Genomic DNA, 25212 nt, shown 5'->3' on the forward strand with positions numbered 1-25212 from the left:
AGGCACATGGACCAATGGAACAGAACAGAGAGCCCGAAATTAAACACAAGTTTCTACAGTCAATTAATATTAGATAAAGGGGCCAGCAACATAAAATGGAGTAAAAATAGCCTCTTCAACAAATGGTGTTGGGAGAACTGGACATCTACATGCAAAAAAATGAAACTTAAGCAACAACTTACACTGTACACAAAAATAAATTCAAGGTGGATAAAACGCTTAAATATAAGCTGCGACACCATTAAAGCCCTAGAAGAGAACATAGGGAGGAAAATCTGAGATATTTCACACAGCACCGTTTTTACTGTTATGTCTCCTAGAGCAAGGGACATAAAGGAAAGAATAAACAAATGGGATCTGATCAAAAGCTTCGGCATGGTTAAAGAAAAAAGTATTAACATAAAAAGAGAACCAACTATATGGGAAAACATATTTGCCAATGATACCTCAGACAAGGGTTTAATCTCCAAAATATACAAAGAACTTACACAACTCCACTCTAAGAGAACAAGCACCCCATTACAAAATGGGCAAAGAACTTGAACAGACACTTCTCCAAGGAGGACACACAGAGGATCCAGAGACACATGAACAACTGCTTAGTATCGCTAGCTATCAGAGAGATGCAAATTAAAACCACAATGAAATACCACCTCACACCAGTCAGAACGGCCATCATAAACAAAGCAACAAACAACAAGTGTTGGAGAGGTCGTGGAGAAAAGGAGATCGTAATCCATTGTTGGTGCATTTCCAGACTGGTAGAACCACTATGGAAAACAGTATGGAATTTTCTAAGAAAACTAAAAATGGACCTGCCTTTTGACCCAGCAATTCTACTGCTAGTATTATATGTTAAGAACATATAGAAACACCAATCCAAAAGAACCTATGCACCCCAATGTTGATAGCAGCACAATTTACAATAGCCAAGAGTTGGAAGCAACCTGGGTGCCCATCAGTAAATGAATGGATCAAAAAACTATACACAATGGAATTCTATGCAGCATAAAGAAAGAAGGAGCTCCTGCCCTTTGCAACAGCATGGATAGAACTGGAAAGCATTATGCTGAGTGAAATAAGCCAAGCTGTGAAAGACAAATAATGTATGATCTCACCTTTAACAGGAAGCTAAAAAACAAAACAAACAAACAAGCAAAATATAACCAAAGACATTTAAATAGAGAACAGGCTGACAGTGACCACAGGGGTGAGGGGAGGGAATTTCAGGGGAAAAGGGGAAGAATTTACAGGAACTAGTATAAAGAACACATGGACAAAAACTAAGGGGGTTGGAAATGAGAAGGAGTTGGGGAGCACTGGGGGATGGGTGGGCTAGGATGGGAGGGCTGGGATGGGAGTAAAAGACAAAAAGCTATACTTGAACAATTAAATAAATTTTTTTAAAAGCTTAAAAAGAAAGAAGATATACTCCTCTATAATGTGTTCGAAAACTGAAAAAGCAAACAAACAAAAACAACATGAAATTCCAGAAGAAGGGGATCAAAATCAAGAGAGCAACAGAGGCATTCACCAAACAACAGCAATGAGCTGGCCTAACAGTACAACTACTCCAGATTACAGCAATACAGATGGAGACACAACTCTGAAAACAAAACAAAACAAAAAATACTGATCGACTAAAGTATTTAATTATGCTGAGAGAAGATTCAGGTGTAACCATTAAATGAGATAATTACTGCCTCTGGGGAAAACCAATTTGCTCAAGAACAGTGATATAATCATACTTTGACTCATCTGTAAATGATAATTTAAAAAAAAAACATCCTGAAAAGATGATGTTTCCTTTAAATAGCATAATTTCTAATTAATAGATACAAGTTTCCAGTAACATGCCTGCACTAAAGGCAAAAGACGTCTATACTACTCTGAACTAATAAGAACTTAACCCCCCCCCAAACCAGACATTTCTTTAAAGAGCAGAACTTTGTGGGACCACAGGTTAAATCAACAGGGTTTTTTTTTTTAATGTCTGCCTAAGTCTCTGATTCAAAAACATATGATTTAAAACACCAAAATTCAATTCACTTTTAGTAGACAAGCAACTCAATAGCATTTATCATTAATCTTTAAATAAACATGCCAGAATTAACCCTCAGTACCAGAGCCATCAACCCCAACTTAAGTAGATTACACTAGAGAATCCTTAGGGTGTGGGTCACATAGATAATCAGCTCACCCACACCCTCTGCTGATAATCCCTCCAGCAATGAGCTCTCACCTAAGGGGACTGACCACAACTGCCAGGTGCACTGAGGTAGAATGTGGGACCGAGGACAAGATTCAATGCCTCTGACCTTTAAGGGGTCCAATATGCAAGCCTTGAAAGAGCATCTCACACAGCAGCATTACTCACTAAACTCAAAGGGGAGAAACACCCTCGTGTCCATCACAGATGAATGTGTAAATAAAATGTCACATACACATGCAATAAAATATAATCCAGCCTTAAAAAAGAAATTCTGACATATACCACAACACAGAGTATAAAAATATTACTTTAAGTAAAATATGCCAGACCCAAAATATTGTGTGATTCTACTTATATGAGATACCTAGAATAGTCTATTCATGGAGACAGAAAGTAAAGTGGTGGCTCCCAGGGACTGGGGTTGGGAGGAGGAATAAGTGCTGAATGGATACAGTTTCAGTGTGAGAAAGGAAAGAGTTCTGAAGATAGATGGCAGGGACAGGTGTGCAACCAAGTGAATGTACTTAATGCCACTAAGCTGTATACTTAGAAATAGTTATATTTACATTAGATATATTTGTCACAATAAAAAAAGTTTGCAGCAGTAAATCTAAACTAGCCAAAAATAAAAAGCTTATACCACAGCATTTAATACCTTTTGGTGTTTTAAATTTTGTGGTAGTGATGTATATCTATAAGTATTTCTACCATTACTATCATTTTGTGAAAGTGCTCCACTATAGAACTGTAGAAATTCCAAATCAATGAATTGTGTCAAAAGTTTTCATAGTTAAAAAAAAAACACACCCTTTTAAGCTCATGTATAAGGCTGGTTTTCATACTTAGTAATTAACCAAACATGTCCTAGGAACTTTGGGGAATAAGAGCAGAGAAGACTAGAGCCCTCTCCCACCTCACAAACATGTAACCTATCAGGGTCACACATAAGATTTATTTGAAGAATGAAGCATGCAACTGGGTCAATACTCATTCTCTCTCTCACAAACACACCCCATCTCCCTCTCTTCTAATTTACCATATAAAATAATGAAAGTCACTATTCTAATTCAAGGCCTGAATTGAGACCAGAGTAAGTGACACAGAGGTAGTGATGATTCTGGAAAATAAACTAGGACTCAAAAATTAAACAAAATGGTTATTCCAAGATAATAAAATTTAAAACATAAAGTTTCCACAATTTAACCAGCAATAAGTGCATAGATGACTTATAATTACTATTCTAGTTTTTAAGATAAAGCTCTACTGAGTAGGTTCATCATGGAATTAAAAATACTAATGATTAGGCCCTGGGCAGGTAGCTCAGCTGGTTAGAGCATCACCCCAATCCCCAAGGTTGCGGTTTCCATCCCCAGTCAGCTCACATACAAGAAGCAACCATTTAATGAATAAATAAGTAGAACAACAAATTGATGTCTGTCTCTGTCTGTTTCTCTCTCCTCACCACATCTCTTCTCTCTAAAATCAATTTTTAAAAATGTTCTTTAAAAGAATACTAATGGCCCTGGGTAGGTGGCTCAGTTAGTTGGAGCATCATTCCATACACCAAAACTTGAATTGTGTGTTCACAATTCATGGTCAGGGCACATACATAAGTTGAGGGTTCAATTCCTGATCAGGGTGCATATAAGAGGCAACTAATCGATATTTCTTTCTTATATTGATGCTTCACTCCAGCCCCACCCCACCCCCAGCAATGTTTCCTCTCTCTCTAAAATGAAGAAATGTATCATCAGGTGAGGATTAAAAAATAAAATAAAGAAAACTAATGATTAACTGGGGAATTTTAAAACTTCTAGCTGTTCTATAGCACAACTTAGCCTTATTTCTGCTCAAATGTAATACAGGTAATTGAGATATTAGAGGTCTCAACAAACACATTTCCTTAAACTTAGAACATATGTTTCCAAAATGTTTAGCTTAAGCCTCTAAATGTATCTGTATGCTTCATTATATATTTCCAATGTTAGCTTTTACCTTAGTATTTCTTCTTGTACAATTCTGATATGTTGTGAAGATAAAAGGCTGTTGTTTCAGAATAACAGTTGTATTTGGTGCCTTCTAAATGATTCAGTACACCGAGAGCATTCACACATTAGTCATCATGACAAAAGCATAGAATGTAACAGAGTATCTACTACTGTTCATGTCAAATTTATATACAGAACATGACTTCAGCATAAGTCTGCCAAAATCATTTAAAAAAAAATTCCAGGGTAATAAAAAGACTTAGAATGCCTAGTTTAATCCAATCCTGATGGAAATTTAAAAGGTTGCCACACATTTTTCTTCAGTTTTTCCTTTTACTCTTTAGTTTTAGCAATTAATCTTTCATTTAAAGAGCCAAGAGGCAAAATGTTAACAACTGTTACACTTAGGTAGTAGGTACATATGTCTCTATACTGTTCATTTTTTATGTTAGAAATGTGTATAATAATTTTAACCAATGATAATTAAAAACAAAGGTTTCCTGTTCAGGTTCTCCCCTCATTCTCCAAGGACTTACATAAAAAGACTAATATTTTTTTTCAAAAAAGAAAGTAATGAAAAACTGAAAGATTTGAACAAATTTTCTGAATGCCTAACAGCAGACAAAAATGTGTAAACAAAGCAAAAATGGATCAATTCCACAAGAAGGGACTCTGGTTTCAAGCTTACCAGCCAGGTGCAACACAGGACTTCATTGACATCCTGTTTCACACTATTCAAAAAAAAAGCTGAAGTACAATAATATATTTATTTGATGATACTAAAGAATCACTTATTCTATGAGATGCAGTAATGGTATTGTAGTTATGATTTTTTTGAAAAAAAGAGTCCTTGTCTTTTAGAAATATACCCTGAAATATTAATAGATGAAATAGTATGTCTAAAATTTGGTTAAACCTAAGGTGGCAGAGGGAATTGAGGAACAGATAGAAACAATACTGGCCACACTAACTGATGACATTGCTAAAGCTGATGGATAAATACATACAGATTCATCTACCACTCTCTAGCTTTGTATATGAAACTTTCAATAATTAAAAGTTTTTTTTAAAATAGTAATAAAGAAAACTATAGCCTATAACACATGATGGGAAGGAGCACGCAGCAGAGATGAGAGATAAATAATGGTCCCAACAGAACCTTAGAGGGGATCTATAGTTGGAAGGTATTGAAGGCCTAGAAACAAATGAAAATTAAATTTCTTTCTGGAAGAAAGGTCTAGTCGGTTCCTCCTTTCCTATTCACCCCCCCCTGAAAATAGTAATAATAAAAAGAGTGCCCTGGCTGGTGTGACTAAGTGGATTGTGCATTGGCCTGCTAATGGCAAGGTTGCTGGTTTGATTCCTAGTCAGGCCACATGCCTGGTCGCACTGGCCAGGTGCCCAGTAGGGGGCACGCAGAAGGCAACTACACATTGATGTTTCCCTCTCTTCCTCCCTTCCCCTCTGTCTAAAATAACTAAAATCTTAAAAAAAAAAAAAAAAAGAACATGTCTCTAAAGAAAGTAAACATACTATTTGGAAAGAACCAGGCCTCCTAGGATGACTATTGGTCCTACTTACTATTTTGGCATCTAGAATACCAAAGACCTGACCAGCTCTCAAGCCATTAACAGAAAATTAAAGGAAAGCTCACCCTTCAGTGGACCATCAATAAATAGAGTTTCCAATCAGCCTTCTAATTTCCTCATCCTCAACTATCTATAAATAGTCAAGAATTATAAGATAGAAATTAAGAATAGGATACTAAAAAAAAAGCCACACACAACTCTTGGAAATTAAAATCAAAATAGAATGTTCTATATTAGAGCCAGAAAATAAAGGAAATCTTCCAGGGTATAAAGAGAGAGAAAAAAGAAAAGAGATGCAAATACAAAAGAAAAGTCAAAGACCCAGAAAATTCAAGATGTCCAACATCCAAATAACACACATTTCAGGAAGAGAGAATAGGAAAAACATAAAAGAATCTATTAAGAAAAGAAAAGCAGCCAAAATTTTCTCAAGAACAGATATACAAATCTTCAAACTAAAATAGTTCTTCCAGTACACAGAGAAAAAATGATCTGAACCTACGCATTTCCTCATATAATTACAGAATATAGGAACAAAGAAAAAATGCTGAAAATTTCCAATGAAATAGGTAATATATAAGTAACACCTCTGCTACAATTATAGTTCTATCCTACACTCACCAGAATGCCATCCTCCATTCTCTTTACCTCTATTCTCTTGTCTTTCAAAATCCAATTCAAATCTTGTTTCCTTTGTGAAACTCTTCACCAAACTGTTTATCTAAAGTGATCTTCCCCCCAACCTTGCTGCACCATTCATTTGACATTCAATCTGTATTACTTTATTCCTTACTTCTGAATTGCTATAGCCAACTATCATTTCTTAGAATTTGTTTAAACTGGTGGTTCACAGAAAATAAGGACATGGTGGGTTTTTTTTAGTCTCTCACAGAACCTTGCAGCCAAGAGACATCAAGCACCTGATAATCAAAAACTTGTTCCCAGGATGTAGCTTAACTTCATTAATTGCTTACATAGTCCATCTTATATTTTCCTTAGTTCACCAAAGAATTTTATATTTATATCTGCAACTAAAGTGCAAAGAAATTCTAGAAGATGGAAACATATAAATAGCACAGAGGTATCTTCTTCAAACCCCCACAAACTTCAAGTTATATTTTCTAACTGCAAACCACTTACTCTAAACAGTGCCAACAAAGGCTTTCAGTGCCTGATAGCACACAACTCAGAAGAACACAAAACATTCCTTATGAAAGTGGTGGGAGGGTGGACTGCCTAGGGGATATGCTGCCCTAAGAAGCTGTCTTCCACCAACGTCTATGCAGGGCATTGCTATTTGGATCCAGATAATAAACCAGTGCAGTAACAAAATTCAAACAAAGTATGGGTCTAAGATTTTACACACCAAGATCAAATACGTAAGAGTCTATCCAGCAGTAAAAATGCCTATTACTTTGTCTTCTCAAACTTTTAATACCTCCTGGGAAGAGACAAAGGATAAGAAACCTAGCTGGTTATAGGATTATTATGAACTTGGTTTAACAAAAACAAAAAAAGCACCTAACTGACTCAAATTTTGTAAGAAAGCTTTTCCCCACTATTTCCATCTTTAAAAAAATGAGATAAAAAGATTCTGTCCATAAATTCTCTCTATATGAAAAAACTCTTGAAGAAAGAGAATTCAAATATCTGTGGGTGTTTTTCCAGTCTTAAATATGTTGGGTTGTCTTTCTCTTTGTCCAAGGAGGGCTTAAAAAAAAAAGATGAAAAAGAAATATTTCAAGTTTGGCAATTACTGCACATCTTTCTGAGACTTCAAATGTACGGTTCAGCTAGCAACCAAGGTAAGTAGACTATGTTCAAGAATTAGTTTTGTACTAGCTTTCACTAAAAATTCTAGGACAAGAGGAAGGAAATTTTTTGGAAAGTGTTTCCTTGTTGCTGAGGCTCTGACTAATTAAGAAGTACTAAGAGTTTCCTTCCTCAATACTACAGCCCCCACTTGAGGTTTCAGAGAAGGCTCTGACAAGAAATCTCATTATGAACATCAGTCTAATTAAACTGACAGATACGATTCCCATTTAAATAAACTGTTACTGCAGTTTTCATTTAAAATATCTTCCATTCCCTTTAAGGTTACAGGTGGAAGTGCAAGAGCACACACACATACATACACACTTATTCCCTTCTAGACACTGCTGTTGAAATATTTTCAGCATTCCTACTGCAAGACACTCTTTTTTCTACCCACTTGTTACTGTTTGTAAATACAATGGATACCTAACATCAAAAAACAAGAAAATAGCAACAAAAATGCCTCTTTGGGAAGAACAAATATACCTGTAGTCCAATAAGGTATAAATATAAATTCTTGAGAAATTACTGAAAACTATAAAATAAGTTATTCTGACAGTTTTTTTAAACCATAGTTTCTACCATTTGCTTTATACTTCTTAATACCAGAACTGAGTGAAGATTATTTTTATTGGACATGAATATAAATAAATGTAAAGCCATTCCTTTTGACCCTGGTTCATGACAGGATTTTCTGGGGAAAGACATTATCTTTTAACACAGCAATTCAATCAAAGATTTCTGTAAAATATTCTGAAAGTATTGTTTTAAATAAACAGATGTTTCTAATACTTTCATTGAGATGTTATATCTATTTTACAATAAAAATATTTAGGGAACAAATTTAAAAATTAATCACTGACATCTGTACACTGACATACACACATTGTTTCAATTGACTGTGATGTGGAAATCTTACAGAAAGTAGGTTTACTAAGAATGGGTTCTTTTCTGTCACCTAGTCAGTGGAGATGATCATTGCAGATCAACAGGAGAGAATTAAATTTCCTAAATACCACTTACAATTTAACTGGAAATCCAGAAAGAAAGGTATAAACAATATTCTCATTTCAGTGATATGGAAATTAAAAAGATATAAATATATCTGAATCGTCAGCTATTTTTCCCTTCAAGTAAACTTTAAAAACAAAAATTGTGCTTACCTACTTCAGACTATAGTGCAAATAGCTTTTTATTTAAGTTCAAATAGTAATATCTCAATGGCCCATAAAAATAATGGAAATACCAACCTCTCAACTCAAAAAAATTCATAAAATACAATAACTTTTAAACCTTTGCTTGAGTTGAGTCTTTTATTTGATTACAGATATACTCACATGTGTGGGTTTTGAACTCCTGTAGGATTGGGATTCAGAGTAAACCTTGCTGTAGATTTGAAAGGTGGATTTGCAAAATTCAACTTCAGTGCTTTGCGTTTACCTAAGAAATAACAAATAAAAAGTAAAAGTTTCAAGTACTATAAAACAGGTACTATTCTGAGGGCATAAGAAATTCATACCAAAAAGAAGAAAAATGTTTTTTAACATACAGTTAATATAGTATTTTGAAAGGCAGCAAAGAATTTCTCAGAATTAAGAAAAAGTAAATATTATTCATTATGCTCCAGTAAAATAGAAAACAATGCTCAGTACTTCAAGATTATATTGTTCAAAGATGCTAACACTTTTGCAAATGAAAACACCACTATAAAAATCATTTACCTCAGCAGTTATACTAAAAAATGCTAAACTACTACCTATCTAGTGTTAGACTTTAATGCCTTAGTTTAACAAATATCATTTTCTCTCAAATGTAATATATACAACTGAGTGCAGAACCTGAAGCATTTGCAACCATAATGGGGTAAAAAATATCATGGTAGAGTCAACTTCAAATTAGTATCAAAGGTATGCCAAATAATCACTTATTTAGAGCAATTTCTTTGGGGTGAAGAGGAAGGAGATATCAATGTTTTGTATTAAACACACAATATCCATTATTAAAAAAACCAGAAAATTTAGGGAAGATAAAACAAAAATATATAAAATATTGTATATACATCTATAAAATATTTATATACAAGTCCAAGTACCCGAAACTAATCGTTGTCTATTACAGACTATTTTTCTACATAATGCAGACTTTTTTTCTCTATAATTAAAATCAGGCTGTAATACTGCTTGTAACATGACTGATTCTAGTATATGAAAACTTTGTAGCAGAGTTTGATTTTTAAGCATTTTTAAGCCCATCTTGGGTTCATGGACATTTTAAGGATCCCTTTTCCAGCACTCATTCTCCATAGTTTATTACACATCTATCTACCTAATCAAACAACATCTCTCCAATCCAAATACTTCCCCATCTCTGTGGACTCAAAAAATGTATTAGAGAGCTCACTCTGTTCAGCCTGGCACTCGTGGAGACCTGAGCATTTGAGTGAGCTGTGAGAGGTGGACAAGACTGCAGGGAAGAGCACAGCGCCCTGATTACTGGTTTTAGGGGTGGGCTTTCTACAGGATGTGAATGCCGAAGACCAGACACACCATTTTCAGAAATAAGCATACTATGAAATGAACTAACGCCATATTATGCCTTTCAGGTACCAAATATTCACTTCAAAATTATTTTTATTTGACAGCAAGTAAAGTAAGGAAGGACATTCAAACTATATATGCAGAAGGTACTCTATGAAAACTGGCAGATGTGACTACTAAAAGGCAAATTCTGTATATTACACAAAAAAAAAACTAAAAAATTAAAATGAAAACTTGGGAAAATCCTTGCAATACAAAATCAGAAACTCTATATAAAGACATCACACAAATCAAGGAAAATTTAAAAATTGGTGAGAGTATAAGTAGTAAAGCAAAATTATGAAAGAATTATGAAAAGGCATTAACAAAAATTTTTTTAATTTTTGTTCATGTAAGGTTGGTAACACTCAGGTTTTATTGTATACATATACATATGTATGTTCTAGTGATAACATATTTATCTAAGGGACTAGGTAAAATAACCACTAGCACAAGCCACTGCTGGTGGAACAGTACATTGATACATCTTTTCTAGTGAAGGCGATATACAAGAAAATTTTTTAAATAAATATGCTCCTTTACTTCTTGGAAATTTGTCTTTAGTAAACATTTAAAGGCAGAGGATTATTCTCAGGTCTTGAAACCTGACGGAATTTGCCCTGCTGAACTCTGAAATTGCTTGGGACTGCTGATTCCTTTCATCCTTCAATTGTCTCCTATTCTCTCATCAATTTTACCCAATGCCTGGCCCACCAATTGTATTTTGGAAACAGGTAACTTATCTTCTCATTTCTAGGTCCACAGATAGAGACAAATTTTGTGTTGACGTGGATCACAATTGAGTCTAGGTGATGTATTGATTTGACCTATTGGGTGAATGCATTTTGAACACAGGGCAGATGGAATGAATATCTGTGGGCCGGAAGGCAGACTGTAGTGGACTGAATGGTAAATCCCAAACATATCAGGTCCTGATCCCTGGAATCTATGAATTTTACTTTATACAGCAAAGCTTCTAAAGATTTAACACTCAGTTATAGACTTGTGCAATCATAAATTGGAACAAGCTCAGTGTCCACAAACACCCCAAACCAAAAGCTGAACACCACCTGGGATGTGGTATATGTCTGAAACAACCCAGTATACCAAACCATGATCTCCGTATGGTAACAAACTGATGAAAGACTTGGATCAAACGCAGGACAATAACACAACAAAGAATCATTGTGAAACTTTCCAAAGAAAAGTAACAAAATTGGTCCTTTCTTCAAAAGCCTAATTTGAGGTAACAGTAGCTAATCTCTGCAGGCAAACAAAATAATATTACTCTAATTAAAACAAAAACTGTTTTATTGAAAATAAATATTTATATATAATACATACACAGAGAGAGAGAGAGAGAGACTTTTTCAGCATTGTATTCACATTTAAACACAAATAAATTGGGGTCTTCAAAGGGCATTGACTGCAAAAATAAATAAGCACATGTAATGGAATGTGACTTAACTTGCATAAATTAGATTTAAACACACTATACTTCAGAAACATATGCAACTATCTTGAAAAATATCCAAGTATATATTCTGATATTTCACTAACAAAATCCACTAAATAATTCTATAAAAGTTCAAAGCCTCTTTAAGCAGAGACAACAGAGCCTAAAACTGGTGCCAGAGGGTTTAGGATAGGATTAAGCTGCATAGCCTGTTCTTAGTAGTGCTCCTACCTTGCCCTGGCCCACCTCGCCAAATGATGATGATCAGTTTAATGAACTCACAAGACAGTTTTGAGGAGGAAAGGAACAACCCAGGAAGTCAATCAAAAGTGAGTGAGATTTGGGGAAGGATAGAAAGAGGCAACTTTTACAATACTTTAGAGAGGATATTTCTAGCTATCTGTAGATCTGTATACATGGGCCTTTTATATTTGTTTGTTTAAATATCTTTTCTCCCATTAACTTTCTCTAAGAACCTCTTTAGGACTGGTTTTTCTTATCTTTACTTCTCTTTCTCAAGGGCCCCAAAAACTGAACCCTAAAGGCAACCTGCCACCTGTATTCAAATATTTTTAATGACAAGACTACAAATAGGATATGAGACCAATATGAACTTTTTACAACTTCCATAGGAAGAAAAGGGTCTACGGAAAGAAGTGACACTGTAATTGGCCTGTGGAGATTGTTAGAAAGTAACAGGAATTAAAATTTTTGTATAATAGGGTTTAAAGTAATTGATCAAGATTATAAATTTGTAATTATAACTCCCCCTTTAGTGAGACTGTCACCAAGTAATTAATTCTGAACCAATTGGCAGAGATAAACAAATCTCCTTTAACTACAACAGGACAGAAAACAGGCAAAATCAAACATCTTAAATTATCTGTATAGCAGGAGAAAATATCTTCTCTCCTATGAGAAATAATTCACTTTATAGACTTAAACTGAATTTCAGTGCCTTATGTAGAAAATGTTTTCAAATGTTTATTGATCTGGAAATAAATTTGATATGGACAGACAACTCAAGTGTAGGTTAAATTAGCTAGACCTAAGTTTCTGTTGTTTGCAACCAAGAAGCCTGACTGACATAGGAAAAACAGTCTCTGTCCACATCCCCAGACGTTTCCAAAGCACTGCTACGTCCTGCCTAACTTTTTTCATGTTCTGGCTTATAGAGAAAATGAGGACATTTGTTCAACACACTGGGAAAATTAGAATCATAGATAGTCCAGAGGCTAGCCTAGGTAGTTGAGCAGCCTCAGGCCCCACTCAGCCACTCCAGAACTGAGGGAACCAATCTCCACACAACCCTTGAAATCTTCCTTTCAAAGCTCTCCCTCAAGGGCACACCCAGAGCTATTTAAAAATCTTGTTTGCATCATCTTAGACAATTTCGTTCTTAAGGGTTCTCATGAAAAAGCATTCCCAAGCATAGATCTTCAAGAATATTCATAACTATTATTGAAGAACAAGGGTTTGCTCAAGCATATCCATATTCACTAAAGCCTAAGTCTATATTTACCTCTAATTCTCACCACAGAACATCTCACAGGCTCACAGAATACTGAAGTTGGAAGGAAGACATCTTTCAGTTATTTACCTTAAGCAAGATGATGAAGAGCCCTGGTGATTCTTCCTCCATTATCTTCTTAAGCAACACAAACCTTAAGCATCACTTTCATAATCAGTAACACTGATTCAACAGTTGAGTACAACCTTGGCCAAAGATCTCACTCACCAAGGGCAGGACACTCAAATATGGAAGATGACTACTCTCTGCAATTTAGGTTACCAAGGCATCTCTCTTTTGCCTTCCACAGATAAGGAAAAAGTGTCATTTCTTCATTATTCATTAAGAAGCAGCATTATTTATAGTTTCCAAAACCATCAAAACCAGTTTATCCTCAGAGAGATACTATGTTTATATTGGATCTACCTTGTAATCCCCTCCCTTCCTCCTCAAGGCTATTCCCATCATCAAATTGTAAACAATTTTCTGTTCTAAATATTTAACTATCTTGATTTATCTTTGAGTTCTGCAAATCACCTATAATAGGTAACTAGAACAAAAGAACATTTCAACAAATACTAATTTGAATTAGAATTATCAGATTTTTAAAAATCAATATCGCACTACCCTCTCATACAACCTAGTGGGTTTCTTTCCTTCTATTGTATCATAGGAAAGCAAGATTCTGTTACCCTTATGGCCAGAATGGGAGAACCAGAACCCTCCCCAACAACTTGTTAGAATGGAGACCATCTCTAAAATATTTTAGTCCACCTACATATTTTCAACACCATTTTGATATGATTTCACCAAATTTGAAATAGTAATAGCAAAGTTCGTATTGCTGATGGCAATAAAGATTACTAAAGGACCTGTAATGTATAATACCTGCCTCTAGAGGATGGCTTTTTTCTTTTAATTTTTAAAAATTTCTTTTGATTTTAGAGAGAAAGAAAGGGAGAGAGAGAGAAATCAATGTGAAAGAGAGACATCGTTTGCTTGCCTCCCATACCCACTCCCAACTGGGGACTGAACATATAACTACTTGGTATGTGGGATGACACTCCAACCAACTGAGCCACGCCTGCCTGGGAGGCTTTTCTGATATAATACTAACAAATCAATGTGGGTTATGTGGTAGATGGTTACTAAAATAATTCACAACTTCCTGTGTCTACACCTCTGTAATATGACTTTGCTGTTCCTCCCATCAATAAAGTCTATTTCCCTACCTCTTAAATCTGGGTTGGCCTTGGGACTTGCTTTGACCAGAAGAATATAACAAGGGATATTTAATGACTTCCAAAGCTAAGCCTTGAGGCCTCCTGGCTCCCACTTTCACCCTCTTGGAAAACTAACGAGTCTAAACATAAAGCAGTTCAGTCTAGCTTCCCTGATAAGCAAAGAACAAGAGGTCCAGAAGCACCAGCTGTCCCAGCTGAGCTCAGTCAGCCCCAATAGGCCTACTAGCTCAATGCAGACATGTGAGAGAGCTCCAGTGAGACCAGCAGAACTACCACTCAACCCACAAACAGAATCATGAAAATTAAACAGATGCTCTTTTGTGCCACTACTCACAGGCCAAAAGAGCTAGGAAGAAATAATCAGTCCTTCTAAGGAACTTCCACTGCCACCAGAGAGAATTCCCTAGAACCCAGTGTAGACAAGAAAAAAAAGTGAGAACTTAAAGTACAATGTACAAGTCTGGTGATTGACCTGCAAGTATTCAGAGCATCCTACCTGAGCTGGGGAAGGGGAGTTGCCTTAAAGTCTCATTTCTTTCTTGGCTTTAATTCTTAGTACATTATTTTCAAAACAGAAAGAGAATCCAGAATAACTTTTTAAGTTATTTATAATCATTGGTTATGAAATGAGAAACACAATTCTAACTATGCAACTTTATATTCAAACAATTTCAGAAATGAGGAAATAAAGTGACAGACAAGAACTTATTTTCATTTCCTTTTCTGCCTAAATTATTAGTACAGTAATGAGTATGCTAATTTATTTCATAAGTTCAAAAGAGTAAGAGAGGAAGGAATTTAGACTTGGAATAGAAGAACTGGAAAAATTTGTCAGTTCTGTTCTAGACTTGCAATCTCAGGCTTTCCAAGTATTAACTGAGCTACTATCAGCTAATACTATGTTGCCCCTCTCCTCCTCCACTCTGTAATACATAACAGTGAGCAACTTCCAAAATTCCATTAATCTCACTTAAAACTCTGAACTCGAATCAATAAAATAAAAGTTATTCATCCATGAAGCTAAGCATTTTGGAAACTGAATTGTTTTCAGTTTAAGAAACCAAGTAAATAGGCTAACAGGCCTCTTCTAACACATTTTAACACTTTTGTGTAAGACAGATTTGGAGGAAGTCCAATGTAATAATTTACATAGCCATACATGCAGAAATATCACAATTATACACAAGCTAGTGTGCCAGGCAGTAAAGACAAAAAGATACATGAGGTAACAGACCTATCCACAGATATTGGTTTGGCATCCTCCCTCCCAAAATTACAAAGCAATGTGACCCCAAAATTATAAAGGAATATGGCCGTGGCCAGGTGGCTCTGTTGGTTGGAGCATTGCCCTGTGCACCAAAAGGTTGTGGGTTCAATCCCCAGTTGGGGCGTGTATAGGAGGCAACCAATCAGTATTTCTCAGATCTCTCTCTCTATATATATCAAATTAAAAAAAAAAGATCCTCGGGTAAGGATTAAAAATATTATAAAGGAGACTTCTGGCCAAGATGGAGGCGTGGGTGGAAATACTGTACTTCCTTGCACAACCAAATGTAAAGACAACAAAGATTTAGAAACAAAATTACAACCAAAACATACAGAAAATTGAACTGTACTGAAGTCCTACAACAACAAACCATTCATCCAGACCAGTAAGAGGGGTGGAGTCGGCGGCCGGCCGGTGGAGAGGAGTCTCAGCAGGAGGTGGCAGTGATTGTCAACCCAGGAGGGCACGAGATGAAAACCCAGTAAGGCTAGCAAGGCAGCTGGCTGACCCCAGACACACATTTGTGCAAAGAGAAACCAGGCAGGTTTAAAAATGGTCAGTGAGACAGACTACGCAACCCAGGGCCCCAGTGATGAGAAATAAGCCTAAAAGCACTGATTGGAAAAACTTTCAGGGGTTGAGGGGCCGGGAGACACTCCCAGCCTCACAGGAGAGTTCACTGGGGAGACCCACAGGGTCCTAAAACAAACACAAGCCCACCCACCCAAGAAACAGCACCACAAGGGCTCAATTTGCTTGTGGGTAGCAGCAGAGAAAGAGAGCAGAACAAATGCCATTTCTCCCTTTCTGACCCCACCCCTAGTCACAACCCAGCTACTGGGCTGACCCACCCCAGTGAACATCTAAGCTTTCACCCTTCAAATGTAACAGGTGTGAGCAGACCAAAACATTATGGTTCAAGCAGAAGAACAGCTCAAAGCCCCAGAGCCAATACTTCTAAGTGACAAACAGATAGCCAACCTATCAGATGCACAGTTCAAAACACTGGTGATCAGGATGCTCACAGAACTGGTTGATTTTGGTTGCAAATTAGATGAAAAAATGAAGGCTACACTAAGTGAAGTGAAGCAAAATGCACAAGGAACCAATAGTGATGGAAAGAAAACTGGGACTCAGATCAATGGAGTGGACCAGAAGGAAGAAAGAAAGAAACAAACAGAAAAGAATGAAGAAACAAGAATTCGAAAAAATGAGGAGAGGCTAAGGAACCTCCAGGATATCTTTAAATGTTCCAACATCCGAATTATAGGGGCACCAGAAGGGGAAAAGGAAGAGCAACAAGTGGAAAACTTATTTGAACAAATAGTAAAAAAGAACTTCCCCAATCTGGCAAAGGAAATAGACTTCCAGGAAGTCTAGGAAGCTCAGTCCCAAAGAAGTTGGACCCAAGAAGGAACACACCAAGGCACATCATCATTACATTAGCCAAGATTAAAATAAAGGAGATAATTCTAGAAGCAGCAAGAGATAAGGGGATAGTCACCTACAAAGGAGTTCCCATCAGACTGTCAGCTGATTTCTCAAAAGGGACCTTGCAGGCAAGAAGGGGCTGGAAAGAAGTATTCCAAGTCATGAAATCCAAAGACCTACATCCAAGATTGCTCTATCCAGCAAAGCTGTCATTTAGAATGGAAAGGCAGATAAAGTGCTTTTCAGATAAGGTCAGGTTCAAGGAGTTCATCATCACCAAGCCCTTATTATATGAAATGTTAAAGGGACTTACATAAGAAAAAGAAGATAAAAAAGATGAACAGTGAAAGGACAGCAAACTCACAGGTATTAACAACCACACCTAAAACAAAAGCAAACTAAGAGGACAGCTAGATCAGGAGCAGAACCATAGAAATGAAGATCACATGCAGGGTTAGCAACAGGGGAGTGAGAGGAGGAGAAAGGGGGAGAAAGTGCAAAGAATAAGTAGCATAGATGGTAGGTAGAAAATAGACAAGGGGGAGGGCAAGAATAATATGGAAAATGTAGAAGCTAAAGAATCTGTGACAACTGGGACTTGAACTAAAGGGGGGAAATGGAGGAGGGGTATGCAGGGTGGAGGAGAATGAAGGGGGGAAATGGGACAACTGCAATGGCATAATCAATAACATATATTTAAAAAACAAAGCTTAAAAAATATTACAAAGGAATGTCCTGCGAACCAGACGATCGCAGTTTGATTCATAGTCAGGGCACGTGCCCAGGTTGTGGGCCAGTTCCCAGCAGGGGGTGCATGGGAGGCAACCATACATTGATATTTCTCCTCCTCTCTCCTTCCTTCCCCTCTAAAGATAAATAAAATCTTAAAAATATATATTATAAAGGAATGTGGTAAGAAGAGGCTAAAGGGTAGGAAGAGGGAAGAAAATTCTTTTTGCTAGATGCTAAATGATCACCACTGGAATACTGGTAAGAATAAAAACAAGTATATTTCTACAGTCCAGTCATTTACAAATCTGTAAATCCAATCCCTTACCCGGCAGCACTGCTATGGTGAGTGTTATTATATACCTTAAAAATATAATGGCTGATAAACAGTAGCTATGAAAAAGTGGTAATTTCTATAATGTAAGTATTAAAACTGATTGAAGTTAGTTTATTAAATTCTCTAAAAAGAAAAAAATGGGAAAAGTTTGTCTGATACATGTTAAACCAATAAAAATGTGAAAAACAGGAAAAGAAATTCAGCTTACTTTATAGATTTGTTTAAAGTACTATCCCATAATCCCTAATCCTATTAAAATCCAGTATTCCAGTGGCATTCAATTAGAACATAGAAAAACCAACATGGAGTCATAGAGCCAGTTTACCTAGTTTTGAAACTCAACTCTGCTAGTTACTAGCTATATACATTCTTGGGCAAGTGACTTCACCTCTCAAACCCAGTCCCATTCCTACCAAGTGAAATTAATAATAGCACTTTCCTCAGAGGGGTCATGGGAGGAATAAAGGAGTATGTATGTTTAACAATACCACCTACACTGTCACTCATTTTTTCCCAGCTTTTATTATCAATTATGTTGAGGTCTCTGATCCTATACCTGACTTAGGGTGGTTATTTCCCTAACACCAATCAATGCTGCCTCAATATTAAACATTTTCCTCATCTGACAACTTGGACCTCAGGCTTAGCTGCCAAAGAAATAACAGAAGTAATGCACTGTCAGCATTCCTGACCTGTGAGAGGTAATTCATAGAGCTCTCTTTGGGGAGAAAGATTTTTTTTAACCTGGAATATCAAAGATTCTGTTATTCATCTATCAGTTTCTGAAGGAGCGCTGCCTTGACACAAAGGCATAACAGCTCTTAGCAGATCCTTAGACTCCACATAAAGGCAAAAATGGGCATTTGACTTATTGCAAACTGCATTTTACTAAGAGGCTCTTGTTAACAGATTTCTTTAGGGAGAATCTGCAGGCTTAAAAGCCCAAAATGTGAACCCAAGTTGATCTACCCACAAGGAAAAAAAATTTAAGCTCATTTTCTACCATAGTAAATTTCATGGAATGAAGCTCACAATATGCCTTAAAAGCTGTCTAAACCTAATGTTAGAAATTCAGTTGATTCTTCACTCTGATTCAGCTAACCATCAACTCACTCTAATGTGACATGAACCCTTCTATGACCACCAGTAATTTTAACTCAATTATGCATAGTATCATTATTATGGCTTTCTATAAGAGCCACACCTTTAAGCTAGCAATTAATTAAAACCAACACCAGCACTGCTTTTGATCAGACTCTGAGCCAGATGTCTACTACTAGCAAGCAAATATAATTCCTCAGGCTAAATTGGCCAAGTCCCCATTAGTCCAAACTCCTCGAAAACACACAGGGAGCCAGCTGATGCAGGAAGACCCTGCTGGGACTACCCACACAGCACAAAGGTCAAGGCTTCACTGAAATAAATAGGCCTAGAGATGCTTGTCTACACAGTCATGAAGGTAGATTCAAAGAGATTCTGTTGAGCAGAATCTTGGCTTTGGATTTCCATGGTCCCAAATTCTCCTGTGGGGCTCCAGGTTCATGAGGTACAAAACATATATATACCTTTGTCTAAACTATATAGCCCCAGCTAAAGTCACTGCCTTCTGCAATTAAAAACTGAGGGGTGGGGGCAGAACATAATGGCTTTACGTAACAATATGACAGCAAATATCCCACAAACAAAAAATACAAATGAACCATTAACATGAAAAATATCATCAAATTCTTCTAGTTAACCAACAAATTAAAATTCAGCTTTTGCCTTTAATACCACATAGACATTTAAAAAATCCTGAAATTAATGTTAACAAAGGTCTGAAGAAGTTGATAGTCTCTTCTGAACTTGTAACACAGCTGTACTTTTACATCTATTTGTGGTTATTTGACATTTGCCTTCCCCACCAAACCCTAAATTCCAGGAGGGCAGAAACTCTATTTCTTAGGCACCTCAATGCCCAGAATTACACTGGACACATAAATCCTTAACATTTGTTCAGTAAACAAATGAAAGTAGACAAATGATTAAACAAACAAGTGACTGCTACAAATATAAATTGGTCCACTTTCTAAGAGGGCAATATCTAGCAAATATCTCAAAATATCCTTACAATTAACCTAGTAACCCCATTCCTAAGAATTTATCCTTTATGATGTTATAAAGTGCAAATAAAGGTACTCAAAGCAGTGATATTTATGCTAGACTAGTTATAAAAATTATGGCACATCTATAACTGGAATACTATACTACCGCCAAAAAAAAACCCACTATAAAAGACTACTGACACAAGAAAATGTTAATAAATAATAAGGTGTTTTTTTAAAATCAGGCAATAAGAAATATCTAATAAATTATCATTTTAATAAAAGCATACCTGAGAATAGTAATTTAAAATACACATGCCATTCTCCAAAATATCACTGGTGACTAATTCAATGTGCTAAAATTATAGGTGATTGGTTTTTTTTCTGCTTTTCTTCATTTCAGTTTTCCTACATTAAGCATTTATTGTTTCTGGTTTAGTTAAAATCTCCTCTGGTTTGGAGAAAGCTCCAAACCAGAGCTTTCTAAAAGAAACCAATTTTATGGAGGCCTAGAGAAGTTAAAAAAAAAGGGGGGGGGTTTAAAAATACAGACAGTTTCGTATATCTATTAAATACACCTTGGACACTTCCATACCCTACCATTTTATAATATTTCACAAATGATATCTTTTGAGAAATTTAAGGTATATGGAACAGCCAAATTTAACATTTTAATCTCTGACACAATAGAAAAAGCTTATCCAAGACAACTACCCCCACAATGCCATGTTCCAATTATTTTGTAAGCACAGCTTCCATGAAAATCTAAAAACAGTTGAAATTCCAGTTACCCACACACCTAGAGAAGATTCCAAATGGATACCCAGAGGTGGCTGCCATTATTGTCATCACAACCTCCACCCCAGTGTAGAAGAGGAAGACATGTGCTAGTAACTCTGAGTTTTTCACTTCTCTGCAGGTTATACAGAGTTCTCTTGCATACCATCATCCTTCACAATCCTTACTAAGAAAGGCCTAAGCTGCTACATACCTGCACTAATTCCATTCACATACAATAGAAGAACTATTGCTATGCTTGATGCTGAGATTCTAGCCAAGAAGGGGGAATGGTTAAAGCATAGCAAATTGGTAAAGGTAGTCAGCACCTTGTCAAGGTGCTGAGAACACTTTAAATCCGCATAATGCCTAACACTTAGCCAAATCCACAGCTCATTCATATTGTTAAGCCTCAAATTTGTAAACATACCCACAGCAGCCCCAGGGCACATGTGAGACACAAACACCATGTTGGTCAATTCCAACAAAAGTTTCTATGCAGAACAGCCAAAGTCATTCCTACTTCTATGATGTGTAGGCCATAGAGTGCTCTTCCTCCCAATCAGACCCCTCAACATTCTAACTAACTTCCCCATCAGCTCCCCAAAGTTTTATGTTACTGTCTGACCATGTACCAATATTAGGATTTCTGAAAAACTACCCACACAACTGAGCTTTCTAAAAGAAGCCAATACTCTTACTCTTTGGTAGGCATCTTTCTAGCAGGACAAGGCACATAACACAAAAACTCAGGAAAGCTCTGTCAAAAAAAGTCACAAGGCTTGCTCCGACTTTCATCATTCCCCCGAGCTCACGCAGTAGCTTCCAACCAACCTCACTGTAGAGGCAGGGGAGCATATACAGCAGGTATTCACAGAACAGTGTGCTTGAACTCCAACCAGGAACCAAGTGCTCACTGGTCTTAATATCACATTTATTTTCCCGCTTGGTAAACCCCATAACATTCTATCATTACCATTTTAACATTTCGTCACCCGTAAATGATATAAACACATTAACCATATAATTATCACTAGGCCACCAATATTTTTTCAATCCTTCAAAAGTACTTGAAAAGTATTTCAAACCTTTTGTGTGTGTGTGTGTGTGTGTGTGATGATGTGAGTAAAAGAACACCTGCACAATACAATTAAGGAAAAACAGGGCTGTTCTTGGCTAAAGACCGCTGACCTAGAGGTCTAATAGTAGCTCCAGGACACAGGCTACAGAGATCTATATGTGAGCTGACAGGTAATGTATTCACAGGTAATGTATTTAATACTCAAACTGAGGATCTACCAAAACAGCTGGATCTCGCTTCTCCTTCTTAAAAGGTTTACTTAAAATAATATTATCAACTACATAACAAAGATAGACTTTTGTCAAATAGGATATCCACCAGTATGAATTAATGAACTCTACTATACTCTGTCTCTTTCTCTCTGTTTCTCTCTCTAGATGACCAGCATTCACACAGTGCACTTGCCTGTTCTCTCCATGGCCATGTGGGCTTAACAGCCAAAAGGCCCCATGGTTGCAATGACTCCAGGGAGCCTGAATACCTCAGCACAGCAATGGACTGCAGCTGGAAACACACGCTAAGCTAGTGAATGTTGGGTTGGGTTGGGTTGGGTTGGGCTGGGCTGGATGGGACTTGAATATGGAGCAGAAACTCTGGATGGTGGCCTTCACACTGGCCCTTACTGAAGACAAAGTTGGATTTTCTCCATGATGAGGTGGGCAGGTATGGGACACTGGGAAGTCAGGAGGGGAAACCCTTTAATTTTACATCACCAGTAAAGTTTACTACAGAGGCCCTTCCTCCTCCAGGTCTCAGGAAATTCTTTTCCTATGACACTGCAAGAACTCATCTTCCACCAATAACAAGTGGACACTCAGTTGCTGTCAGAAAATACCTGAGTGTCAACATTTGGCATATAGAAAAGTGAAAAATGTTAAGATTTTCTAAAGGCAACAGAAGTCAGTTTCAAGAAATAAATCTTTTAATGTCTATTAATACTTGTAACTGATATTTTATACTATTGAAATCTGTAAGTAAGCCTAAAAGCAAGTTTAAAATATTTTAATTAAGATGAAATGAAAAGATATTATGTATCAATATATGTTTCTCTATATCAATAGTAGATTTACCAAGGATTATCATCATATTATCAACATATTATCAGGATTATCAAGCCAGAAGTCCTTCAAATACCACACTTTTGATTTCATAAAGGTCTTTTTTTTTAAGCAAAGAATGCACATATACAACCACATTACACTAACTCAGGAAAACCAGACAGAGGGCCTTATTTACTTATTTTCCTTTTTATTTGGCTCCACAATGGATTACAGTTAACTTTTTATTCCAAGATGACTTTTCTCCGCTCTCCAGGAAACACGTGACTCCCTCATCCTATTGCTCAATTACACTATCCCCAAAGCAAAAAATTCACACAACCATATAAAACTTTACCTATAATAACTCTGCTTTTCACATATGTCCTTAGGAATTCAGAAAGGCAAAAGAAGGAATCAATTTTTTTCATACACATAATTTTGCATATATTTTTAATTCAATTAAGGTAATTTGGAAAGCCTTCCTATAAACTTTTACTACTGAATAGCACCTTTAAACAACAATAAGGCTCAATTTTACTGACCATTTGTGGCTGGAGACAACCTGCACTCAAAATCCAGTGAGCTAGTTACTGCTCTGTTCCAGGAGCTAGCTGACTGGCTGCCCTACCTAAAGCAAAAGTAAAGCTTCATTTCAAAGATGACTTTCCCAATTCTACAATATCATCAATAGTTTAGCAATAACTTAATAAATGCAGAGGAGATACACAAAAACCACACTTTGTAATTTTTAATTAGCCATCAATGTCTTACCGTATCTATATAATAACCCGTTCCTTTTTTAGGTAGACAGTCAATATTTCAACATACACATTCTCGACACTCAGAACCTAATTATCTGTCTGGATGACTTCTGACCTCTGGTTAGATATAGCAGTCCAGTGACACAGTATTTTATGTAATTGCACCTGTAATATCATAAGAACTCAAGCATTTCCTGAATTAATGAATAATCCAAGCTTAAGTTTTGTGTTTTTTTGTTTTTTTTTTAAGTTAGAAATACCTGGTTGTTGTTTGTTTTTTTTTTTAATTTTTATTTATCTTTAGAGGGGAAGGGAAGGAGAGAGGGAGAGAAACATCAATGTATGGTTGCCTTACGTGCGTCCCCTGCTGGGAACTGGCCTGCAGGGAACCAGCCTGCAACCCAGGTATGTGCCCTGACTGGGAATTGAACCGTGATTGTCTGGTTTGCAGGCCCACGCTCAATCCACTGAGCTACACCAGCCATGGCCAAGCTTAAGTTTTTTACTTAACTTTGGGACAAATAGTGTTCACTCATACAGCTCAACTGGGGATTTTATCTGTATTTCTTGGTAGGTCTAATTTGTTCCTTCATTTTCTTCTCAATCAAAATATGTATAACTAGAAGTTATGTGATTCCCTGAAAAAGCAGGAAGCTTTGACTAGAGAAAAGTTCCTCACTGATGAGTTCCTCATGGCACATGAGTTAGCCAACTTCTGGCTCTTAAAAAGATATTTGCCATTTTTCACTGTCTAAAGTTACAGGACATGTGGAAATCTTCTGTATGTTCAACTTTTTCCATTTCAGTGCTGCATTATACTATTACCTGTCAAAGAAATTGTAAGTAATGATTTGCATTCTAAATTTAAATTCAGATCCAACTATGTTACTACTAAAGCAAATAACAGAGGTAGAAAATGAACAAGCATCTTCTACACAAAGCACTATTATACTCCTCTCACCAGCATCTGAATAGTTTCTTTGGATTCCACTGAATAAAACCTCCCAATTTAAAAATCATGAAGATGTGAATAACACTTTTATTTCTTAGTGAACACAATTAAGTACTATTTGTTACCCATAAATGGGTTCTATCAATTGAGCTGGGGTTTTTTTTTTATCCTCATCTAAGGATATGCTTTTATTGATTTTAGAGAGGAAAGGGGGGTGGGAAGAGGAAGGAAGAAAGGGGGGGAGTGAGGAGAAAGGGTGGAGAGAGAGGGAGGGAGGAGAAAGAGAGACAGAAACATCAGTGTGAGAATGAAATATCAATAAGTTGCCTCCTGTACACAACCCAACTGGAGATAGAACACACA

At 36.5% G+C, this 25212-nt stretch overlaps 1 protein-coding gene across 2 annotated transcripts in view; it reads right to left on the bottom strand.

Moving 5' to 3' along the window:
• The window catches only part of MAP2K4 (mitogen-activated protein kinase kinase 4), a 126682-nt gene that overhangs the window by 84746 nt on the left and 16724 nt on the right, over positions 1–25212 (bottom strand). For both annotated transcript variants that reach the window (XM_037155836.2, XM_037155829.2), the window contains one exon: positions 8942–9044. In XM_037155836.2, the coding sequence (XP_037011731.1) occupies positions 8942–9044 (103 nt within the window). The remainder of the gene's footprint in view (positions 1–8941; positions 9045–25212) is intronic.

This window comes from Artibeus jamaicensis, unplaced genomic scaffold, assembly GCF_021234435.1.
Source record: "Artibeus jamaicensis isolate MK-2021 breed Jamaican fruit bat unplaced genomic scaffold, CSHL_Jam_final contig_781, whole genome shotgun sequence".
In the NCBI taxonomy this organism is placed as follows: Eukaryota; Metazoa; Chordata; class Mammalia; order Chiroptera; family Phyllostomidae; genus Artibeus; species Artibeus jamaicensis.